The sequence below is a fragment of the Lonchura striata genome, chromosome 3 (genome assembly GCF_046129695.1).
Source record: "Lonchura striata isolate bLonStr1 chromosome 3, bLonStr1.mat, whole genome shotgun sequence".
NCBI lineage: Eukaryota > Metazoa > Chordata > Aves > Passeriformes > Estrildidae > Lonchura > Lonchura striata.
Genome location: NC_134605.1, coordinates 52,752,712 through 52,774,196, shown reverse-complemented (window position 1 = coordinate 52,774,196; position 21,485 = coordinate 52,752,712). Strand labels below are relative to the sequence as shown.

Genomic DNA, 21,485 nt, shown 5'->3' with positions numbered 1-21,485 from the left:
AACTTTCTCTGGTTGCCTTTGAGGTCGTTCCAACTCCAGCGCCTCCAAGCCCAGCAGTAGCCAGGAAATGAGAGCATATGGTAAATAGTTTAACTCACACTCCTTCAGCTTTCACTTCTTTTCAGTGTTTTCCATCTAGTAAGATGTCTATTAACTCAAGAGCGTCTGATTCAAGAGAACAAATGCAGAAACAGTGGACAGATACTAGTGTAGCTAAGCTTGCTGCTAAAGAAAGCTGGGTGTGTTGTACAACTTAAATATCCTTTATCTATTCAGTTTTGTGACAGATGAAATCTGAGTTCTGAAAAAATTATCTGTTAAGGTTTAAAGCATGATAGGTTTAAACCAAAACAAACATGACAACCAGTATTAGGTTTCTAAGAACATTCAGTACACTAAGATTGCTAGCAGTCATGTATTTACAGATCTGCAGCATATGCCAAATAATAGGCAACAAATCCAATAATAGACAATAAAGCCTGTTGTAAAGCCACTGGCAATAACAGCTGTTGCCTCTATTGAGAAAATGTCTTTCAAAATATTACCTTTTAATACTTCTTTTTTGTCTTGCTCCTTCTCTTATGGAGGAAGGGTGGATGCTATGAAAGAAACAGTCATTAATTAGAGTGGAATAATTCTCCAAAGGAATACAGCATAAATATCTCCCTCCTTAATTTACCTGATATTGACCACATACACAGTGTAATTCCAGTTCTGGAAAGTACGGTTCAGCTGAAAAACAGGAAGACATTGATCACATGAATGGCAAGATGTTAATGTGGCTCATTGTTGCTTAAAGCAGTATTAGAATTTCACCCTTTTGCCCTTTGAGAAATCCCCTTCAGCTCTGCAAAGCAAAGAGAACACTCTAATTTCAGTGAGGTGACTGTTGTACAACTGGTAGTGAGACATGTGGCTTTTTTGTGTGGCAGAAGGAAATCTGTATATGGTCATGACAGAGTGAACAGGTGAGTGCACAGGATCCTGACTTTTTCCTTTTCTCCCACTCTTCCACATCTTAAATACTAAGGTACACTTAGAATATATTTACTGAAAAAGCTAAAAAAATCGGCTAAATTTTCACCTGAAAGTCTTCAAACTTACGATGATCTTCTTTTCAGACCTTTGTGCCGAGCCACAACACCTTTGTACTCTTTATTCTGAGTGCTCAGTTTTCCTCCAAGAGACACCATTGCATACTCTTACACCTTTCTAGTTTCTTTGGCTCAGGCACCTATGTACTTTGCCTTGGTACTGCTGCTAAGGGAATAGCCTTGGCAGGTGTGGATGGCTGCAATTCTGTTTTGTAGATTACTATATATATATGTATATATTCATATATATTCTGGTTTAGGGATTCTTTAGCTTTTTAAATGAAAAAAAAAAAAAAAAACAACCCCAAAAAAAGAATAGTTGTTATAGTTCATTATATCATATTTTCACATAAATAGTTGGTATAAAGGTTTCACAAATTGTGTGAGAGGGACTAAGTGAACTGTCAAAAAGGACATAGAATATATTTATCCAGAAAAGAAGAACTTTTAGAGGCAAGAACTTCAAAAATCCCTCACCCAGAGAGGAGCTTATGTCTGCTAAAATGGGCTGAAAAACCACGGAGTACTAGAAACCTCAGGAGCTGACCTATGGCAGAAACCTTTTGAAGTAAGTGAACATTAAGATATATTGGAAAAGTTTATTGCCTCACACAAATCAACACAGCCTGGTGTTTCTATGATTTCTGCCACAATATAGCTTCAAAACCAAATTAGCACTTGGGAGAAAGTTTTTGTCCTGTATAATGATGTTGGAACTCAGACATGTACCTCTTTGGTGGACAATTCTGATTTCTCCAATACTTTCCAAAATCTCACTTACTATCTACATCTCTTAAGAAACAAGCTAGTATAGTGCAGACATTTCAAATTTTATCCATAGTGCTGAAGAGCGCCAGCTAGACCTCTATTTATTACTGCAAAAATAAATAAAAGAAAGATATTTTGAGAACCCATGTGAAGAGTTTTTTTGTTAGTCTCATTCTTTTTTTTCTGTTCCAACTCATAACAGTGATGGTACAGATTCATATATGCAATCACACAGGAAAGAAGATTTAACTTACCCATTCTGCAATGACATCATGTACTTTTGATACTGAGTTGGGGTTGGAACTAGAGACAACTATAGATATCCTGTAGAATAGCCCACCTGTTCATTAAAAACAGCATTATAATGTTAGAAACTGAGCAAATTTAGCTTATTAATAATGAGATTTTAGCTTCATTATTAATATAAAAACTGTGCTGAACCTCAGACAACATACATCTAAATAGTATTTTGCATATGCTTCTAATGTGGTGTGTAAAATCAAGTTCATGATGCTGTCAGGAATTTAAAAAATTATTATACTTAATGAAGTCTGCAAACACAGATAAATTCTGCTCCTAGACATATTGTTATAATATTGTTATAAATTCCAGAATTGAACCACTGCAGATTGGAGTTTAAATACTGTGAGAACAAATAAAGGTCATCAATTAATAGTAGCAAGGTAACTGAGGACAGAATTAGGTGTGAGAAGGGATATAGAGCTCTTGTTTCCAAAGTACAGGCTTGCTCTGAAGCCTGGCAGTGGCCAGACAGTAGAAGAACCCATATTAGCTTTACAAAACTGGCAGCTGAACAAACTACCTTTCAGTCACAAAATGTGTAACCCTTGGCTTGGTGCAATTTTATATTCAAAAAACTGTTTTGAAATGGCACTGGGTAAATATAAATTCTCCTTAAGCTCATGAGTGGGTAGGCAGCATTACAAGATTTCACATCTAATAAATAACGTCAATTCATTTCATAGTTATGCTCTGTGTTAAAAGTCTGTACTTTCCACAAGCCTATTTTTTTTCATTAAGCTACTCAACATTCTGTAAGCTCTAGCTGGGTAAAAATTCCCAGGATGTGGGGGAGATTTAAGAACTTCTGGATCAATTCACTTGCATTTATGTGTATTTGTGGCATTGCTTGGTTTTGGGCTGTTACCAAGGTTGTGGGTCTTGATCACAGATACATGCATTTATATAATCTTATGTAAATCTTACAGAGACACCACACAGGACAGAGCAGGACATGGCAATAATTATACAGAAATCCCTTTCTGTCTCTGATTGGAAAGGAATGGCTCTACCTTTCGGAATCTAAATAAAAGACCTTTTATTCTAAGTGGAGCAAATGTCATAATTTTACAACTTCATAGATAATTACTGTACAAGAGCTTGAAATAAAGGCACCTGGAAAAATATTTGAAGTCGGTATTTTCCAATTTAAGTATGCATGCATTGGTTACTATTCATGGAATGGTTGGAGTATTGTTCTTTCTTTACAATATGGAATTAATTATATGTATATTAAGATTGGTAAAAATATTCCTCTGCAATAAAACAGTAAAGAAGATGGTTTACTAGACACCTTCTTTGGTAAACTATAATAAAATTTTTGATATGAGCAGAATGAACTTTGTTTTGATGTACTGTCTTTTTTAACTCTCCTGAGGAGGCACACAAATTTGGTGCATAGTTTAATTGGAAAATGAGCTTTAGTTTATTATTACTGTGATAGTTTAAAAAAAGGATTAAAAATTAAGTCTTTGAAGAAGAAACTTGCACTTTGGGCAAATTGAAAACACTTGCAAGACCTAGATGTTCTTTGTATGTATATATCTCTGCATAAACATGTATTCAATTTTAAATCTATAATGTATCTTTTATATGTGCCCTACAGATACACACATACAGAAAGTGTGCATTAGATATACTCTCATAAACTCATATATAATTATAACCTTACTTAGAAAATTATGTATAGTGACAAAATCACCTTAACATAGGAATTTGCGAAATATTTTCAATATCATACACAGTAACTACAATCTAGGGGATAGCTTCAAGATCTCCACCAGATGGTGACGCAAAGCATGTTTTAATGAGGTAAAAAAAAAGAACAAGAACTAATCTGCATTTTAAAATACTCTCAGGAGACTGTAAATTAGATAGTAAAAACTAAAACTTAATCCCTCTTCAAATTAAACAGTTGAAATCCCACCTCAAAACGCTGAATGAAAAAAAAAAGAGTATAAATTTGGTGAAAAGTAGTCAAAGAAAATTTTAAAAAATGGAAAAAAATAACCTGGAAAACAATGCTCCCTACCCCTGCCACCTACTACAAAAATATAATGATCGATCAAATCTGAGTATATTTTAAAATTCTGTTTGGAAAGTTATCCAAACACTTAGTTTTGAAAAATCTTCTATTTTTGAAAATGAAACCCCCAAAAATGTGTCAGTAAAAAGCATTCATACACTCCCAAACAATAAACTGTCCTTAAATCATATAAAATACATGGAAACCAGTATCCTCACAGTCTCATGAGAGCTGTCTTAGAGAAGTACACAAATATGAGAAATCATACATTAATGACATTTACTATGACTAAGATGTTACAAATTCCCTTCTACTGTAATTGTATTATTATTCCAAAGCATGTTCATATGTTAAATGGTCCTACATCTAAAGGACAAAAGATAGCTACTTCTACATTTAGTCTACAAACTGAATATCTAATAGACAAGATGATCTGGGGTTTTTTCTACATCTAACTTAGTGGCTCGACATACTGTAGTGGAACTCAGGTCGACACAGGCAGCCCAGCTCAGTGGAGAAGTCACACAAACAAGGCAAAAGGACTGCAGCAGAGCTATCAAGTTGTTTCAGTGGTGGGTAAGAGGTGCTGTTTTGGCTTGTCCCAGATGGTAAATTGGCCAAGGAATTAACATGGGCTGAAACTGATGACTCATGGTACGTCACAGAAGAAGGTGATGTTTGGATCTGCATGAGAGAGTGATGGGTGGCTGCTGCAGCTGTTGTCAGAGTGCCTGTCGAGATGGTCTCTTTGTGTTGAATAAAAACTCGGCTATATGAAGATGGCAAAGGTACCACATAATTAATTATTGAACTTCTTGATGATTCCAGAACAGAAGAGATATTCGTAAGATGCCCATAATCAGCATTTTCAAAATCTGAGACATTAGCAGTAATGATAGATATTGCTTCTCTGTTCCTGCTAAAGGGTCCATGCACCTCCCCTTCGGAATTCCATTCAGAAAGCCTCGGTAGGTTTGTTGATGTCAGAACAGCAAAATCCCTTATGTCTTTATTATTGTCAATGATTTCTTGTTTTACTGCCCAAAGAGAGTATCTTGAACTATCCACTTGATTTTCAATGGAGTTTTGTCCTGAAACAGTTAGATAATTTCTTGGTGTTTCTGTTGTTGGCAAGTTTAACTCTTCTACATCCCACTGAGGGAGCAGGCTTGGATAAATTGTATCAAGGTGGTTCTGAAAACTTTGTGGGAGTGGAGGTGTGGAATAGCTGTTAGGGGCTACACTATCTCTGAATTTCGAGTCTGAATGAAGAAATTGCCTTAATTCCAAAGACACTGGAAAAAAGTCAGAACTCGTTGAACTGATGCTTTTTAAAAAAATACCTGCATCTTTTTGAACTTTACTTCTTGGTTTATCAATGGTATTTGTTATAGCATCATTCTCCAGAAGACTTTGAGACTGCAGTGTTCTGTGTGTTCTTGTACTGCTTATCAAACCGTTAACTATCCAAGTAATCTGAGTCCCAGGTGTACTAATCAAGATAGAAGCTCGGCTATTCCTTAAACCAGAAGGCTGAGTTCCTGAATATGTTGGAAATACAGAAACAGGCTGATGCTTATTGTTTAGGAAGGTCATGTCAGTTTGATCACTTACTATGTCAGTTTGAATTTGCATGTGCAAACTATCTGAGGAATTTTCAAGCACCTGATCAAAAGGGCTTACCTGTGCCCATATAGAGGACTGAATGTAAGGTGCTTCCAGGGAAGGAAAAGGAAAATCAAAATAAAATTCACTGTTGGAAGTCATAGATAGGTTTGCAAAGTTCATTGTTGACTGCAATTGTGGTATTGACTGGCCATTACTTTCTGAAATTCTCTTTGAAATGTGTGGAACAAATGAACTAAAGATTTGTGTTTCCAAAGTTGATACATGAGTAGAAAAATTAATTTCTTCAGCTCTGTGACCTAAAAATCTAATAGCAGGTGTTGGTTCAGAGATACTGTCAGACTTAACATATAAACTAATGGACAATCTCTCTGTTGGGGAAGAAAGAAGTTTATTAAATGAGAGACAGAAATTTTCTGATGGCTCCCCAGAAAACACTTGAGATGCTTCTTTTAAACGATGGGAAACAGTCCAGAAACTTGCTTTTAAAGAGGGGGATATATCTACGTATTTTGTTGGAAAATCCAAGTAATCTGAGTCCCAGGAGTCAGCAACTGGATTCATGTTCTCTGACTCTAATATGGAGAAAGCTGACTCTTCATTTTCATTACTACCATGAAATGCATTCAAATTATTCTCCAGTGCTCCATATCTGAGGGTCTCACTCGGATTTTGAAAGTATAATGAATGCTGTAAATAATGAGACCAGTAATTACTACTAGATATAAATATGCTATGACTTTTCAAATATGTGTCAGTCAACAGCTGTTGATAAACAGGCAGGGTTGTTACGACATGCTTATATGCTGAGCTTGTCCTGCCTGGTTCTACCAGAAATGATGAAAATGTTAATAGTTCTCTGCTGTGTCCTTGGACTGAATTTGTCACCTGTCTGTCATGCATAAATTTTGTGTATAATTTTTTCATGTTCTGAAAAACACTTGTTGGTTTTTCATGTAGAATCTCCACAGAGGTTAAATATGTAATGTCTCCTGAGTGATGCTCCTTAATGTGCACAGATTTTTTAAATTGAAATTCATTGTTTGCTGATAGTGTGGAAAATGTTTTTCTGTCAGCATTGCCTTCTATAATTTCCAAGTAAAAAATTTCAGGTACAAAGTCTAACAAATCTAACCTACTTTTTTGGAATGGCTTCTCATCTGGAGGTGATACTGACAAGCTAGAAAGAAAATTATGTCTGTCTTGTTGAATATCAGAAGTGATATGGTGATGAAATACAGGCTCATTCCACCAGTTCACAGGCTCCAAGACATTGCTTGTATGCATGAAATTGTTTGTGTCGCTGTTGGAGGATGAAATCCACAGAGTTTCTTTTTTGTGTTCGTACGCAGTGCCGCTGCTGCTGCCGCTAACAGGAGAGTGGAATGATGGCTCAGAGTCAGAAAGATGGAGCCTACTTGTCAAAGTCCTTGCTAGCTCTGTACAGGGATTTCTGCTGCAAAGAAGAGGAACTGCTGCATTCACAGGCGGCTCTGTAACTGCATCTGCTGCACCAGAAGTACCATGGAATGGACTTCTAGAATAATTCAAAATATTTTCATTTGGCAACTGATTCATTACAGTATTATCTAGGTTGATGTTTTCTGTAAAAGCAGACATGTTTTTGTTGCCGGTCTCCTCAGAAGAAGCTGGTATGGACAAAGTTGGAAGGAGCAAGCTGTATGGGTTTTTTCTCTCTGGGTTATCATCAGCTGAATTTTTATTGAAATGCAGAGGCCTTTGTTTCACTGGCCAAATAATTGGGGTTGAGATAATTCCTATTGTTTTGATCCCTTCTATCTTAGATTCTTGCTGCCTCTGTGGTCGTGAATGAGAAAATTCAGGTGAATGTCTCTTCATTCTGAAGATAACTGTAGCAGGAAGTCTGAATTCCTGCAGGTCTGTGTGTAGCAAGCCACATAGTTAATGGATTCAAGAAAATATATGTAACTTAACTCTCTGTTCTTGGTCTAAAAATCAACTTACCAAGAGTGGAAAATGATGCCTTTTAGCTGAGTGAAAGTTTAATTTGCTTCTAACCTAAGTGAACTTGGCTTATTTTCATAGTGTTTCTACCTTTTCTTGGGACTTTCAAAGCTAGAGAAAGGACTTCAATTGTCCCTTTTTTATTCATACTAATATTAATAAGATTAAGTTCATTCTGCCATCAAAAAAAAAAAAAAAAAAAACCAGAGTTAACTGCTCATGGTGAACATTTTTGAGTGGCTCCACAAAAAAGAAGCAAACACTACTTGGAAGAAATTTTAAATATTTTCTTCTTACTTCTACAGCTTATTAAAACCAAACAGTCTGGATTCAGATAAATTCTTTCACATTATGCACTGTACTGCCTGATTGCCAATGTACAAGAAATATCTGCCAAGAGAAAAAATGCTCCAAGAGTTTAAAATCCTACAGTAAAAAATGATGAACTGGGGAAAAAAAACACCCAACCAAAAAAAAAAAAAAAAAGAAACCAAAAACCAAACCACAAACCCCACCCAGATTCTAATTTATTTCTGTGCAGTACACTGAAAAAATAAATCTTAAAAAAAATGTATACATTTAAGCCTATGATGAAAATTGGCAAAATCTATCTCTGTGTTTAACAACCAACTTTAACAATCTAATAAATATTTTAGCAGCACTTCACAAAATGATGCTCAGTCATTAGGAGACAGTGATATCACAGAATTTGAGAAAGCCTCAAAAGAAATCCTGGCTATATTCCTGTGCTAATAATAGGTTCTTTACTACCTTATTTTTTCCCTTAATCTTTCTAAATGAAAAGTAAACTATATCTGATACTGTCAACATTTTCCCTAGTAAAGTCTGATCCAGCTCTTCTTTAAGTCAGTGGAAAGATTTCTGTTGACTCAGTGGAAGTGGCTTTGCTCCATAGGAATGGTTCCACTTGGCTCCTGTGCCTGAGGAATGGCGAGGAACTAGTGAGGAACAGGCAATCCAAGCCTACTACCACTCTGGCTGTACAAGTGGGAGCTACACAACGTCTGACGATCTGCAGCCTTGAAATCCTTCAACAGCAGGGTTCTTTTCAGACCCTTTCTAAGCATCCCTCTCCCTTCCCTTTTTCTTTGCAATTCAATGGGTTACACACACCTTAAATACAATGGGTGACACAAAGTTAATCCCTTTCACAGAAGAGCCAGGCAAACATGAAACAAATAAACACTGAGTTTGGTTCTGTTCTCAGTTACACCATTCTGACATGGTCCAGAGAGCTAATCCTGACTTATTCAGTGTAAATGAGATCAGAACTGAGACATGACCTTTGACATTATGATGGTAGGAAAAACACACCTTAAAATACAACAAATTTGCTTTAGACACAGTACAAGGAAAAATGTAACACAGGATTTCTTACCATTGTTTGGCTTATCGTTTCTATTAGTATCGGGCATGTTAGTGGTGACAGTGGGTGGTGTAGGAGTAGTAGCATTTACAGTAGCTGGTAATAAAGATGAGAAAGAGGTGAACTTGAATGAAATATGAATGTTAATAAGGTAAGACAAAATGGGAACTATGCATGACAATGTAAAATGATACCATCTACACACAATGCCGCAAATGTTAAAAAAACACATTATTTTTTTCTGTACAAAGTGATGAATAGATATGAACTGAGGACCCAATCCTGCAATTCTCACTTGCACTGACTTCAGTGGGAATTTTGCCAGTGCAAATTTTGCACAGTCCTGCACTCTTTTCATAAACTCAAAATCCTCTCATGAGAGCCTTGGTTGTGTGAAGACCAGAAAATGGGTAAGTTCTAAGATGAGCGCACTTAGTATGTTGCTTGTGAAAAGAATCTTTGCCTCTCCTTAAATACTGAATATGACAAACAAATGAGAAACTAAAGCACTCATGCAAGGATTCACTTAACTCGACTGAACTCAAAACAAAGAAGAGAATTGAGATCAGGCTTGGAATAGTGAAGTAAAATATCTATTTTGAAAGCTTTATGAAGAAACTCAGCTGTACTGTTCCCATTAACACCAACAGGAGTCACTCCACAAAATCCTGGAGAACCAGCTGAATGCTTTTCAAAATTAGAAGGAGGAGCCAAACCTGAAAATTTCCCCCATGATGGACTGGGAGGGCATATGTGCCAGAAGAATTCAAAAATCATGCCACTGAATTTTCAAATAATGGTTTGGAAAATAATTTAGTTTTGTTCAGTAACTCCCAGAGAATGCAAATCCATTCACGGACAGATTTTTTCTTGAAAACCCTTATTTAAAATCTGAAGGTTGATATGGTAAAATCTCCCTGTGTTACATGGCTTTGGAAGATTTTGACCAAGAATCAACCTAGGAAGGTTAAGCAGTTATATTTTGGGCAAGAAATCACATTTTTTATGTTTTGCTAGGTTGATTTATCTAACCTTTTGAATTCAAAAGTCACAAACCTGTCACAGCTTAGGGAGCAGGTTCATGCTCAGGTTTCACTGAGACAAGAAAATTAGGGAAAGAGAAGAAAAAGTTGGGCATTGGAACAAACAGATTCTAACTGGGAAAGTGAGCATATAAAATGACACCTAGAAATAGAAAAAAAGCTCTTCCATGAAACTTCAGAGCAATATTGTCTGAGGAATAATTTACAAGGTTTCTTACATATTGGGTCTTAGCAGCCAATGCTGCTAAAGAAGGCATCTAATGAACAAAAATATTTACTAAGCATAATGGAAAAATCAGTTCTTTCATCAGACATAGCTGACATAACCTGGCATCCACAAACAATTTTACTGTTGTAATTGCACAACACCCAACAAACAAAGGAATTCAAACTGGCCTCTAAGTTTAGACAAAGCCTGTGGCATTGAGAGAAATAGACAAATAGACATATTTTTATAATTTTCATTATTATGACAATAATTATGATGGTGATGAGTGGGACAAAGCTGATTTGGCATCTTATTCCAAAGTGACAAGCTGAAACAAGGGACACTACCAAATACTTTTTTAAAGAAAGAGTATTACCTTCATGAAAATACTCATAGTCTTTATTGATGGTCTAAGAAGTTAAGAAGGCAAGTTTTAAAGGCAGCATCTTTTATCAGAGGCAATATCTACCAGACAAGTTAATAAAGCTGGGACAAAGGATGAGGTTTTCAGAAAAGCATGCTCGTTCAGCTGAAAGTGTGTCCATTTCTGCAGCCATATTATCTGATGTCATGAAAGACATTTTCTCCCTTCCATACCATGCCATTTTAAGGGAGGAAAACACTCAGAGATCTTCCAAAAGAATTGACAGTGATATATTTATACAGTGATACCCCTTACATATAAAAAGACTGACATTGAATAATTGTGGATGCATCATTTACCCAAACTATTTGAGGAGCAGTATTTAGATCATACTCTGCTTTCTGAATATCATGTCTGAAAATTACTGTTTAAAATCTGATTATGGACATTAATGGCATTTCACTTTCCCCATGGAGACTAGTACAATATGCTCCAAAAACTTGAACTAAATTTACCTCATGAACATCTGGGAAAAGCATACTGAAAACTGACATAGATCTCTTATTGCCTTTCCAAGTAGAGTGCATTTTACCTTTTATTTTTAAACTAAATCAAATTTACTTGAAAATATTTGTTTTGAAATAGTTTTGAGACTTCTTCTTTTCCTCTTATATTTTATTCACTCCTTCTTCCACCATTCATGTAGAAAGAGGTTACAAAGCTAGATATTTTTGCTGCAGTTGCTGCTGTAATTAAAGTTTAACATAGCATGCCAACACGTTGGAAGGCCTGGGTTCATGAAGGAAGGCATTGTGGAAACAGGTTAATGTTGCTCATCAAGCACTTTTTATGGAACTTCAGCATGTGAGCAGAACAGTACCAATTAACCATCCTTGCATGCCTATTGATTCATGTGACATGGAAATCTGTAGGGTTCACCCATTCCTTGCATTCAACTGAACTGACTTTTAAAAACACTTAATGAATTTTTATATGTGGTGATTTTTACATTATTAATCCATCACTAAGTGCCATAGCATGTGTTTCTTTCTCTAAAAGCTGCTGAATTTTGAAGTTTGATGGTACTTATTTTATACCTGCTAATCTCAAAGTACCTAGCCTCAAAATATCTTACTGAAAAAAAACCTGGATAAAAGCTAGCTTCTTTATTTACATCTGCTCTTTTTTTTTTTTTTTTTTTTTTACATATTTACTTACTACTTATACTGGTTAATATTTTACTGTGAAAATGTACAGGAAGAAAAGAGGTGGACAAAGAAATAAAGGTAGTCAGCTAATTCAGCTTTGATATAACTGAGACTATTTGGAAAATTTATTATCAAGGGAGTGCTCACATTTTTTCCACATATTGTACGAACAGGACACCCACATGCTTGATGAGACTAAAGAATTCCTTTTCTTGCTATTTTTTATTGCTGCTCACCCTTTTATAAATGATAATAAAAAAGAAATGGAATAAAACCCTGAGGCAAATAAAGATTTCCCAAAGATGAACCTGTGAGAAGGATCTGGGTTTCTTACCTTGGCAAAGGCTTCCGAGGTTTGCACAACTGGTTGGTTCAATTGAAGAAGAGGGAATTAGATATGAGCCTTTAAAAGGAGAAATCAAATAATTTAGAAAGGGTTAGTTACTGGGCCTAAAACACATTATATTGCACAGTGACACATTCCTCTTTCTAATTTCTCTCGGGGCAAAACTGACACTGCCATTTGCCTATAAGACTTAAAAGTTTTCAGTTTCTGTTGCAGCTTGGGGATCCTTGAAAACCCTGCTGACTTGCAAGTTAGAGTCACTTACGTATCCTCCTGTGGTTTTCTTAGCTTTCACTAAATAACATCACATTACAGGAATTCAGCTTCTGTGTACTCTGTAAACTGGGTTTAAGCAAAGGGGTCAGTGTGGCCACGGGATTTATGTGATTTTTCATAACAACATGTGCCTTGGAGGAGTGACCACGCTCTGCTGCTGCAGCACTGGCTACCCAGCACACGCTTGTGAGTAATCTGCCTGGGACAGACACCAACCAGATAAAAGGTGATTAAACTTGCTTCTCTGCCCAGGGCAAGGGTGTGATTAATATGCTGGTATGCATGACTTATAAACAGATAATGTTATAAGTCTGTACCTCTACAGAATTATTCATAACAACAGGCATTACACTTTGATGATCTGGAGACAAAACCAAGGCACGTAAGAATGGCTACAGAAGAAGAATTGGTGCAACTGCATTAATTACACTTCATGTATCCCAGAGGTTCAGCTGAAGGTACAGCTGCCTTTGCACACTGTGTTGAACATAATGGGACCATAGAGCTCTGGCAAGATGTGAACCCACTAGGAGCTTTGCCCTTTTTTGTTTTGCTTTACCACTTCAGAATCATATTGACTCAATGAGGTTTTCTCATGAGACACACTATCCGTCCGTAAAATTAAGTAGCCACCACCCATCAGCTTGTAAAGATAGCTAAGAAAATATTTCCTGTGATGCAAGAACAAATGAAGCATGGAGCTTTGACACAGAAATTGTATCATGACACAGATACCTCTACCTGTATTGTCAACAAATATAGGGCGTAATTAAAACAACAAATATTAAATGATCCTCAACAAATATTAAATTTCACTGATTTTAAGAGATAGAGGCAAATTCACTTTCTTGGTACACTTCTTATGAACTCCAGGAAGGATGTTCTAAGTGAGTGTACTATCCCCTGCATGAGGTGGGCTTTTTCTCCCAAAAAAAATTCATTAATATTAAACAGTCAATATCTAAACTACTCTGTTTCATCCCTGTTGTGTAACATCAAAAGATGACCTGAGACTCGGCTGGAAATACTGTGGATGTTCATATTTTCTTCACTGAATATTTAAAACAAGATTGTGATTTTATTTGGTGAAACTAAAAAAAAAAAAATAAAATCCAAATTTACAAAACATTTAAGTCAGAAGACTACTGCATTGAGTTTACATGGCAAGTGTTTGGCAGCAAGGGGGTTACAGGAGTAGTTCTCTAAGAAGCCTCTCACAGAAGCTTTCCCTATGTCCAAAGGAGCCAATGCCAGCCAGCTCCAAGATGGATATGTTGGCCAAGGCTGAGCCTGTAAGCAGCAATGGTAGTGTCTCTGGGATAATGGATTTTAAAAGGGGGGAAAGTTACTGCACAGCAGCAATTGCAGCCAAGAGAGGAGCGAGAATGTGTGAGAGCAAAATTCCACAGACACCAAGGCCAGTGAGGAAGGAGGGGCAGGAGGTGCTCCAGGTGCCTGAGCTCAGATTCCCCTGTAGCCCGTGGTGCAGATCATGGTGAGGCAGCTGTGCCTCTGCAGCCCATGGAGGTCCATGGTGGAGCAGAGATCCACCTGCAGCCTGTGGAGGACCACATGCTATAACTGGTGGATGCCTGAAGGAGGCTGTTACCCCATGGAAAACTGGCACTGGAGAAGACTCCTGGCAGTAGCTGTGGACCAATGAAGACAGGAGCCCATTCTGGAGCAGGTTTGCTGACAGGACTTGTGACCCCATGAACCTATGTTACAGACACATTGTGTGTGATACATTTCCCATCAGATGTCTAAAACTCAGACATCAATATCTGCTTGTTATGCTAGAGGTTATAGTCAGTGGAGAGGAACAGACACTCCTACAGCAAAATAACTTTGACTTCACTGAGACATCTCTTCCAGGATGAAAAGCATTGACCTGTGGAATAGCCTTTTGATTCCACTATTCATAAACAGCACTGAGGGCAATTATCTTAGCCCGAATCATTGGCCAGCTGCCTATAAGGCAGACACATCCCACACTGAGTTAAATCTGAGAGTGAAATTAAGGATTCCTTTGGACTTGGGAATGAAGAACTCATTAAATGCACATGAGAAAAAAAACCAAAACAATTGCAGGCATGGACTGATATGTGGCCTTGTTACCCTTAAAATGAGTAGATCATATTCTGCCATAGCTGTAGCCAGTGGAGGCTTCAGAATCAGAATCAGAAATTGATTAAATGCTCCTAAATTTGCCTGCACTGAACTCTGAACTGGTGGGCAATAGCCATATTTCTATCATTACCTAGGTTACTTGTTTTAAAATAAGTCTGGATACCTAGGCTGTGAATGCATACCTTTACATGCAATCTGCACAAAGGTATGGCAATAAAAACAGAATTCTGTCAAGTCTTATGCAAACATCCCACCACAACTGTGCAGCTGTGGAAACATTAGTCTAAAGAATAAACTAACAAAAAGTAAAACCATGAAATGATTATCTGAAACAATTTGCTGGTGTTTTATGCCTCATAAATCTACTTGTAAAAGCTTTGTCTGAAAAACCATAAAAATAATACCCCTTGAAAATGTAAGCACTGTTCAGGCAAAGATATGTTGAGATCACTGCTAAATGCTTGGTTTGCTTTTTTTTAAAGTTACAGGCCACTTCCTGGTGAAGCATTATTGGAGCTGTGTGAAAAACTATTTTCTGCATAAATCCTTTCACTGCTGTTAAATGAAGCCTAATCAGAGTCAGCTCCCCAGTGTCAGTGGTTTATTCATGGTTGATAGCCTGACTCATCAACTCTCCTGTTGAAGGCTGATTTTACAAAGAAGGCTTTTACTTGAGAGGAGGAAGGGAAGACAATTCTAACAATTTAATCTCTGGGATTAGTAACCATCTCTGAAATGGCACTGCACCCAGAATTTTCTTTTAGGAATATTATGGCTCAGAAAAGCCTAGATCACAGAGGATGATTTCATGTCAAGGAAATAAAAAGACTGGCTAGTGAGTCAGTTTCCTCATAGGCTTATTTAGAGACAACAACATTTATATGTAGATATATTTTAAATTACTTGAATAGATACTGAGCCTGAAGTAGGAACACTAACATATTTTTTCTTAAACAATGTTCTGCTGCAGGAAAACTACTGATAACTCACATCCCAGGGAATAAACTTGTGGAATGAAAAAAATTCTATCTATAATATCACAGCTGTGTTATTATATTTATAACTTAGGATTGTACATTCTTTAGCAGAAAGAAGAACAAGACTCCTACTCCAGTCAAAATTAAATGAGATTGTAGCTTTTACAGAGATAGGTTGCTTGGTAAAAGTGTTATGGTAGACATCATGGTGTAACAGCGCAAGATTTGGTGTCCCAGCGATTTTTTGGGAAGTTATTCTCTACCATATCAGTTTATACTGATGAAATAGAAACAACTTTTTTGTCTAGAAAAAATGTTTTTGTTCATCACTTGTGGTCAGATCAGCCTTTTCTTTGTTCTGGTAGAAAGGTGAAGGTACTGAGGTGTTTGTGGTTTCATACAGGTGTTGCTTAATGTTTTTTTAGCAGAGGCATGTTGAGATCTTTCTCAGTAGTTCTAAGCTGTGAATGAATATACAATACTTTGATAAGAGTACAATAAAGTAGCAAAGCAACTTTTTTAGCCACCTTAATCCTTCAAGAACTATTAGATACAAAATAGAATGCCTTAGTGATGGCAGCTTCTCTTCTCATCTAAGGATTCTCAGAATGCTGACAGATGCTCTGTCAAATACACAAAAAAATACTCCAGGACATTTATGTAAATCAAGTGTCTGAGCCATAAAATAAGAATAGGTTGGTAAATGTATTGAAATTTATCTTCTGGAGTAATCTACAGGAAAAAACGCCTTCAGTAAGTACCAGTTAAAAAAAAAGGACGAATAATATGTCATTATGAAGAAAAAATATTATGATTTTGATCTCAAACTCTTCCTTCCTGTACACCTCTTTCAATTTAATATTTTATTCTAGTTTCCTGTCACCTATGCTTTTGTCATTGCTTTTGCTGGCTCTGCATATACAACATATGGGCTCCTCTGGCTAATCAAAGGGCCAAAGGGCAGGTACCAAAACATTTGGTAATTAATTAGCTAATATATATTTTCTTCTCCAGAGACCACAGTAATCTTATTTGAGGCTAGTAGGTACTTGCCATTATCCCCCTTTTGTATGAGCCAATAAGAGTGTTTAGGAAATTTTTGATCTGCAGATCTTTTCCAGCAGCAACTTAATACACTTAGGAGGCTTGTTCCTTTCCTTTAAGGAATCAACTCCATACCCTTTCAAAGCCTCTGTATAGTAAGAGTCAGGCTAAACTGTAATAAAGGTAATACCTTGCTGTTTTTCTTCCATGGGAGTGTTCTCATTTTTTTCCATCTTGGTATGTGGTATGTTCAGCACAATACAGAAGAGTGGGGGGGGGGAGAAAAAGCAAAAAAGTTTTGGCAAGGCATACTCACCGCAACTCAAATTGTTTTCTGCTTTCAGCGCTGAAGTTGGAATACTCCAGAATTCATTTTCCCAGTCTACAATGTTTCCTTTCACATCGCAGCTGAGGTTGGCCAGTGTTTGCGCATTCATGGTGAAATTCCAGAGGCGGAAGTTGTAAATGTCCCCATTTAGAGAGCTCACTTCATTGCTGCTAGAGCCCAGCACCAGCCTCCCATTTCCAGGGATAACTTTGTCAAAGACCTCTGGACAGTCCACCACATGATAGGTGCTTTTGGCATATATACCTATAGAGCCCGACAAGCTGTCCCATACAACACAGAGCTGTTGAAAGGTTCCTGTGAAAAACTCTGCATTTCGGGGCAATGCATTCTTAAGGATACACTGTGTGCCTGAGATAGACAGAAAATGGCCTTTTGTGGTCTTCCCAAAACTGAAGACCTCTCTCAACAATGCATCAGTGTAGGAGAAAACCTTCCAGTCATCGTTGTCATCACTGTTGCCCTTGGTTGCTTCAAAGCACAGTGTAAACTGTCTAAGCTCTGGCACTGAGATGGTCTCTGCCACAGACACAGCATCGATGTCAGGAACCTGGGGAATGATGACTTTCTGATTCCTCAGAGACACAGCAACTAGAACCAAGAGCAGATACATAAACTATTTTAAAAAATTTCATCATATAGGAATATAGGCAGACTGGCAGCAGGGGTTGAAGCAACATTCATTAAATCAAACATTCATCAGGTCATTTTTATCAATGTAATATACCAGCAGTGCACACCAAGGGGAATTTGACTTGGGAGTGCACTCAGCTGAAAATATGCAGCAATCTTTTCAATGCCATAGAGAATGCTGTGTGACACCCAGTTAACTCCCTAAGTTGCGTTAAGAGCAATATTAGGACATACTACCTACTGACCTCCAACTCTGCTTCAGCTCACTTAATGAAAATTACTTCTCATTCATCTAGTAAGGATGCATTAAGCAATGGAATAAACCAGTTATTTGAAAAACACAGTACAAAACTTGCTTTTAAGATATATTTTAATTACTTGTCTGTATGACTGCATTACACCAGTGAAGTTCAGGCCTTCCTTCTTTTAAATATTGCAACAGAAGAAAGACCCCATTACATTCCTTGGCAAACTGAAGCCTTTTGTTGCTGAATTCAGTGAATGGGTATTTCTCTACAGCATTAGGCATCATCTCATTTTGTCCCCAACAGCTTTCTGATCAAATACTGCAATCGTGTGCTCATGAATATTTCTATCCAAGCTGTTTCCTATTTACTAACAATTGGGTCAGCAGTTTTGGACTTCGCACAAGTATCCAGAAATTTCTAGTCCTACAGCAAATTATGTATTGCTGTAAGGGAATTTAGGCAGAATTGCTCTAATTGTTCCTAAGTATACTTATTTGCATGAGCAAAATGACAGCCATGAAATGAGAAAGTACCACATGATACATACTTTTTCCCCATGAGTACATGAATGACAATTCTGTTCACTGTATTTCGGAGAACATTATTTTTCAAAAGAGAATGTTAATATGCTCAGTTTTATTGTCACATATATGGCAGCACAATTCTTCCAGCAAATTTCTCCACAGAAAAGTTTCCGGCTACCAGACATGCAAAGGTGTCAGACTGCAACAGGCCTCGGTTTTACTTCTGGCTCCTCAGTTCTGCCTCAGACCCCTATCTCCCGCAAATGTCTGCTACCTCTTAAACATTTTCACAGTGTATATGCTGGAAGTGAAACTGTTTCTTGAAGAAGGTGAAGAATAACTGCCACAGTAGTTAATTCCCAGTCTCCGCTGGGATTTATCAGTGATGTCACAACACTTATACTAATACTACAACTATTCTCTTCTCAGATTTAAATAAAACCCTTTCAAACATGACAGTGTGAGACATGAGGGATGGGTGACTGTCACGCCATACCCAGGAAAGACACATATAGATGGTGTATAAGAATTCTGTATTGTCTGTGGTACTGCAAATTCCCTTTGCCAGCTGCTTGCAAAGACTCTGAGCTCCAAACTACCATATTTGGATATACACAAGAACATAATTCGACCAATGTATTACATAGTAAAATAACATAAAGCATTGCATATTATCTGCCAACCCAGCAACTGCATAATGGGAGGGAAGAGAGAAAAATACTGGGCTTTTATAGTTACTGGATATACTTCATAGATTTATTTTTTCTTCCCAAGGGAAAAAGCATGCTGTAACAATTTTATAGATAGAAAATGCGTTCAACTCTCCATTGAAAACAGGAGCATTTTTTTAGCGGGTTAATTATACTGTAAGCTCCTTTACGTAACATGGAAAGTGTTCCAGAAGAAGCATAAGGATGCATGACTCAAAAAAGAAGAAAGCTTATTCACATGAGTACTGTCCAGACCAGGTGGCCAGAAAAGTTATGGACCACCTGGTCCCATTTAAACAGTACAGAAATATAAATAAATGGAAAGGATTTTCCTCCTCTGCTGAAGAAGTCTACTCAGTTTTGCTCTATTCATCATACAGATTTAACCACTGGCATCTTTCCCATATACTGAAAACACAAAACTGACAAGTATTTTGTCCACATGGAGAAAACTGAATGCTGCCATCAATATTAAGTGCAGATTTCTTTCCTGGTTGCTGCTGCACAGTCAGTCACCACATTGATGAATTTAAATGTTAGTATCAGGAAAACTTATTCTCTGAGGAAGAATATACATATATTTTTGGAATACTCATCCAGGTGTTTCAGAATACTTTCAGAATGATGCTATTTTTTTTTCTTAGGAGGATCCTGAGATTAGCTCAGTTGGTTAGAAGATGGTGCAAATAATGCCAGGATTGTGGGTTTGATCCCTGTATGGGCCATTCACTCCATAGCTGAACTTCGTTATTCTTCTGGGTCCCTTCCAACTCAGACTGTTCTGTGATCACTGGATTTAAATGGGCTTGGGTTTTTTTTGACACATTTTCTTACAAAGAAGGCACAAACCTCTACCTTACCTGCGTCTCACTGTCTCATGTCTCATACACCCCTTCAAACATAAGCAAGCCAGGAGCCCTTAGGCTCTGTTTTCCAAGCCCTTTACAAGCAGGGCACACTGGTCTCCTGCCAGCTGATGGGCTTTTCAGTATAGTCTGGTGCTTAAGGAGTGCCTTATGCTGTTTCTAGCTCCCCTGCTTTCACCTTCCCTGTCACTGATGCTGGTAGAAATGTGTCAAAATTTAATGAGGTCCGCAAGTGTCCACATACCAAGTATGTTTGGCAGTGTTTTGTTACTACCTCAGTGAATTGTGCTTTTAATCTGGGCCACTTCAGTCCTGTTTAACTGTATGCTAAATTGCCTCAAGCACTGCTGTACTAACACAGGTCTGTTTGCTCTCCTTCCTCCCCTTTTGGGAACTGACTTCTACTGTCTGATGGAGTTATTACTTACAGTTAAGCATTACTAGGAAATTATTTACTATGACAGATCCTCAGCTGTGCAAATTGACATAATTCCCCTAAGACTGGCAAAACTAGATTGGTTTACTGCAGCTGAGGATATGGCCTGTCCATCTGCTATTGTGTGTTGTAGGAGGTGGCAGGCAGGAAACAAACATTTGTGTGGGTGGCCAATTTGATACGGACAACGGGACTCTGCAAAACTCAGTTTGAAACTTACATAAAACTGAGCAGTCACACAAAAGCTGTTCTATTCCCCTGCTAATTCTCTCCTACAACTCACTCTCTTATGTCTGTCTTTCCTCACATGTATTTTGTCTTGTGTACATACTGCATATTAGGATGCTTGTATCACTAATGTCTTTGTAAACTACATTTCTAGATAGTAAATTGTGTCTTTGAATGGCCTTTTACTTTCCAGTTTTGCATTACTTTGTGAAATTCAAAGTGGAACAATTTTATTATTATATAAAAAATATAATTTCTTAGAAATAGAAAAAATATAACAGCATCCCCCTATTTCTGGGAGAAATTAATGCTTTTGCTGCCGTATCACGTTGTTAGTAGTCAAAGATGGTGTCAGTTTGAACTACAAGCTTTGAAGCTTCATGTGAAGTGAGGGCGTGTGCAAATTTTCACACGACATGAAGTGAAGGGGCATGCAATCTTTTGGATGGCTTTGGAAACTCTTTGCAAGCATAGCAGAGCATAGTACAGGCATCTGACATGTGGATGTGTTGTCATTTCAGTGTGTGTGCATATTGATGTACTATTTTCCACATGCATTTATAACTTGAAAGGAAAGCAGTACATTTTGATACCTTTTCCCAGACCTTGCTCTGTATCCATTTCCAAGTTAAGTTTTATTATAATCTTGGTCTGTAACTATGATCTGAAAGTAACTCAATTGCACAACTATGAGCAATAAGTAAAAGATAG

General features: G+C 37.3%; 1 protein-coding gene across 1 annotated transcript in view; it reads right to left on the bottom strand.

Moving 5' to 3' along the window:
* The window catches only part of ADGRG6 (adhesion G protein-coupled receptor G6), a 108,858-nt gene that overhangs the window by 44,472 nt on the left and 42,901 nt on the right, over positions 1-21,485 (bottom strand). The window contains exons 4-9 of the mRNA XM_077782146.1: positions 17,100-17,720; positions 12,345-12,413; positions 9,200-9,283; positions 2,117-2,202; positions 680-732; positions 546-599 (exon numbers count right to left, since the gene is read on the bottom strand). Coding sequence (XP_077638272.1) covers positions 546-599; positions 680-732; positions 2,117-2,202; positions 9,200-9,283; positions 12,345-12,413; positions 17,100-17,720 — 967 coding nt within the window. The remainder of the gene's footprint in view (positions 1-545; positions 600-679; positions 733-2,116; positions 2,203-9,199; positions 9,284-12,344; positions 12,414-17,099; positions 17,721-21,485) is intronic.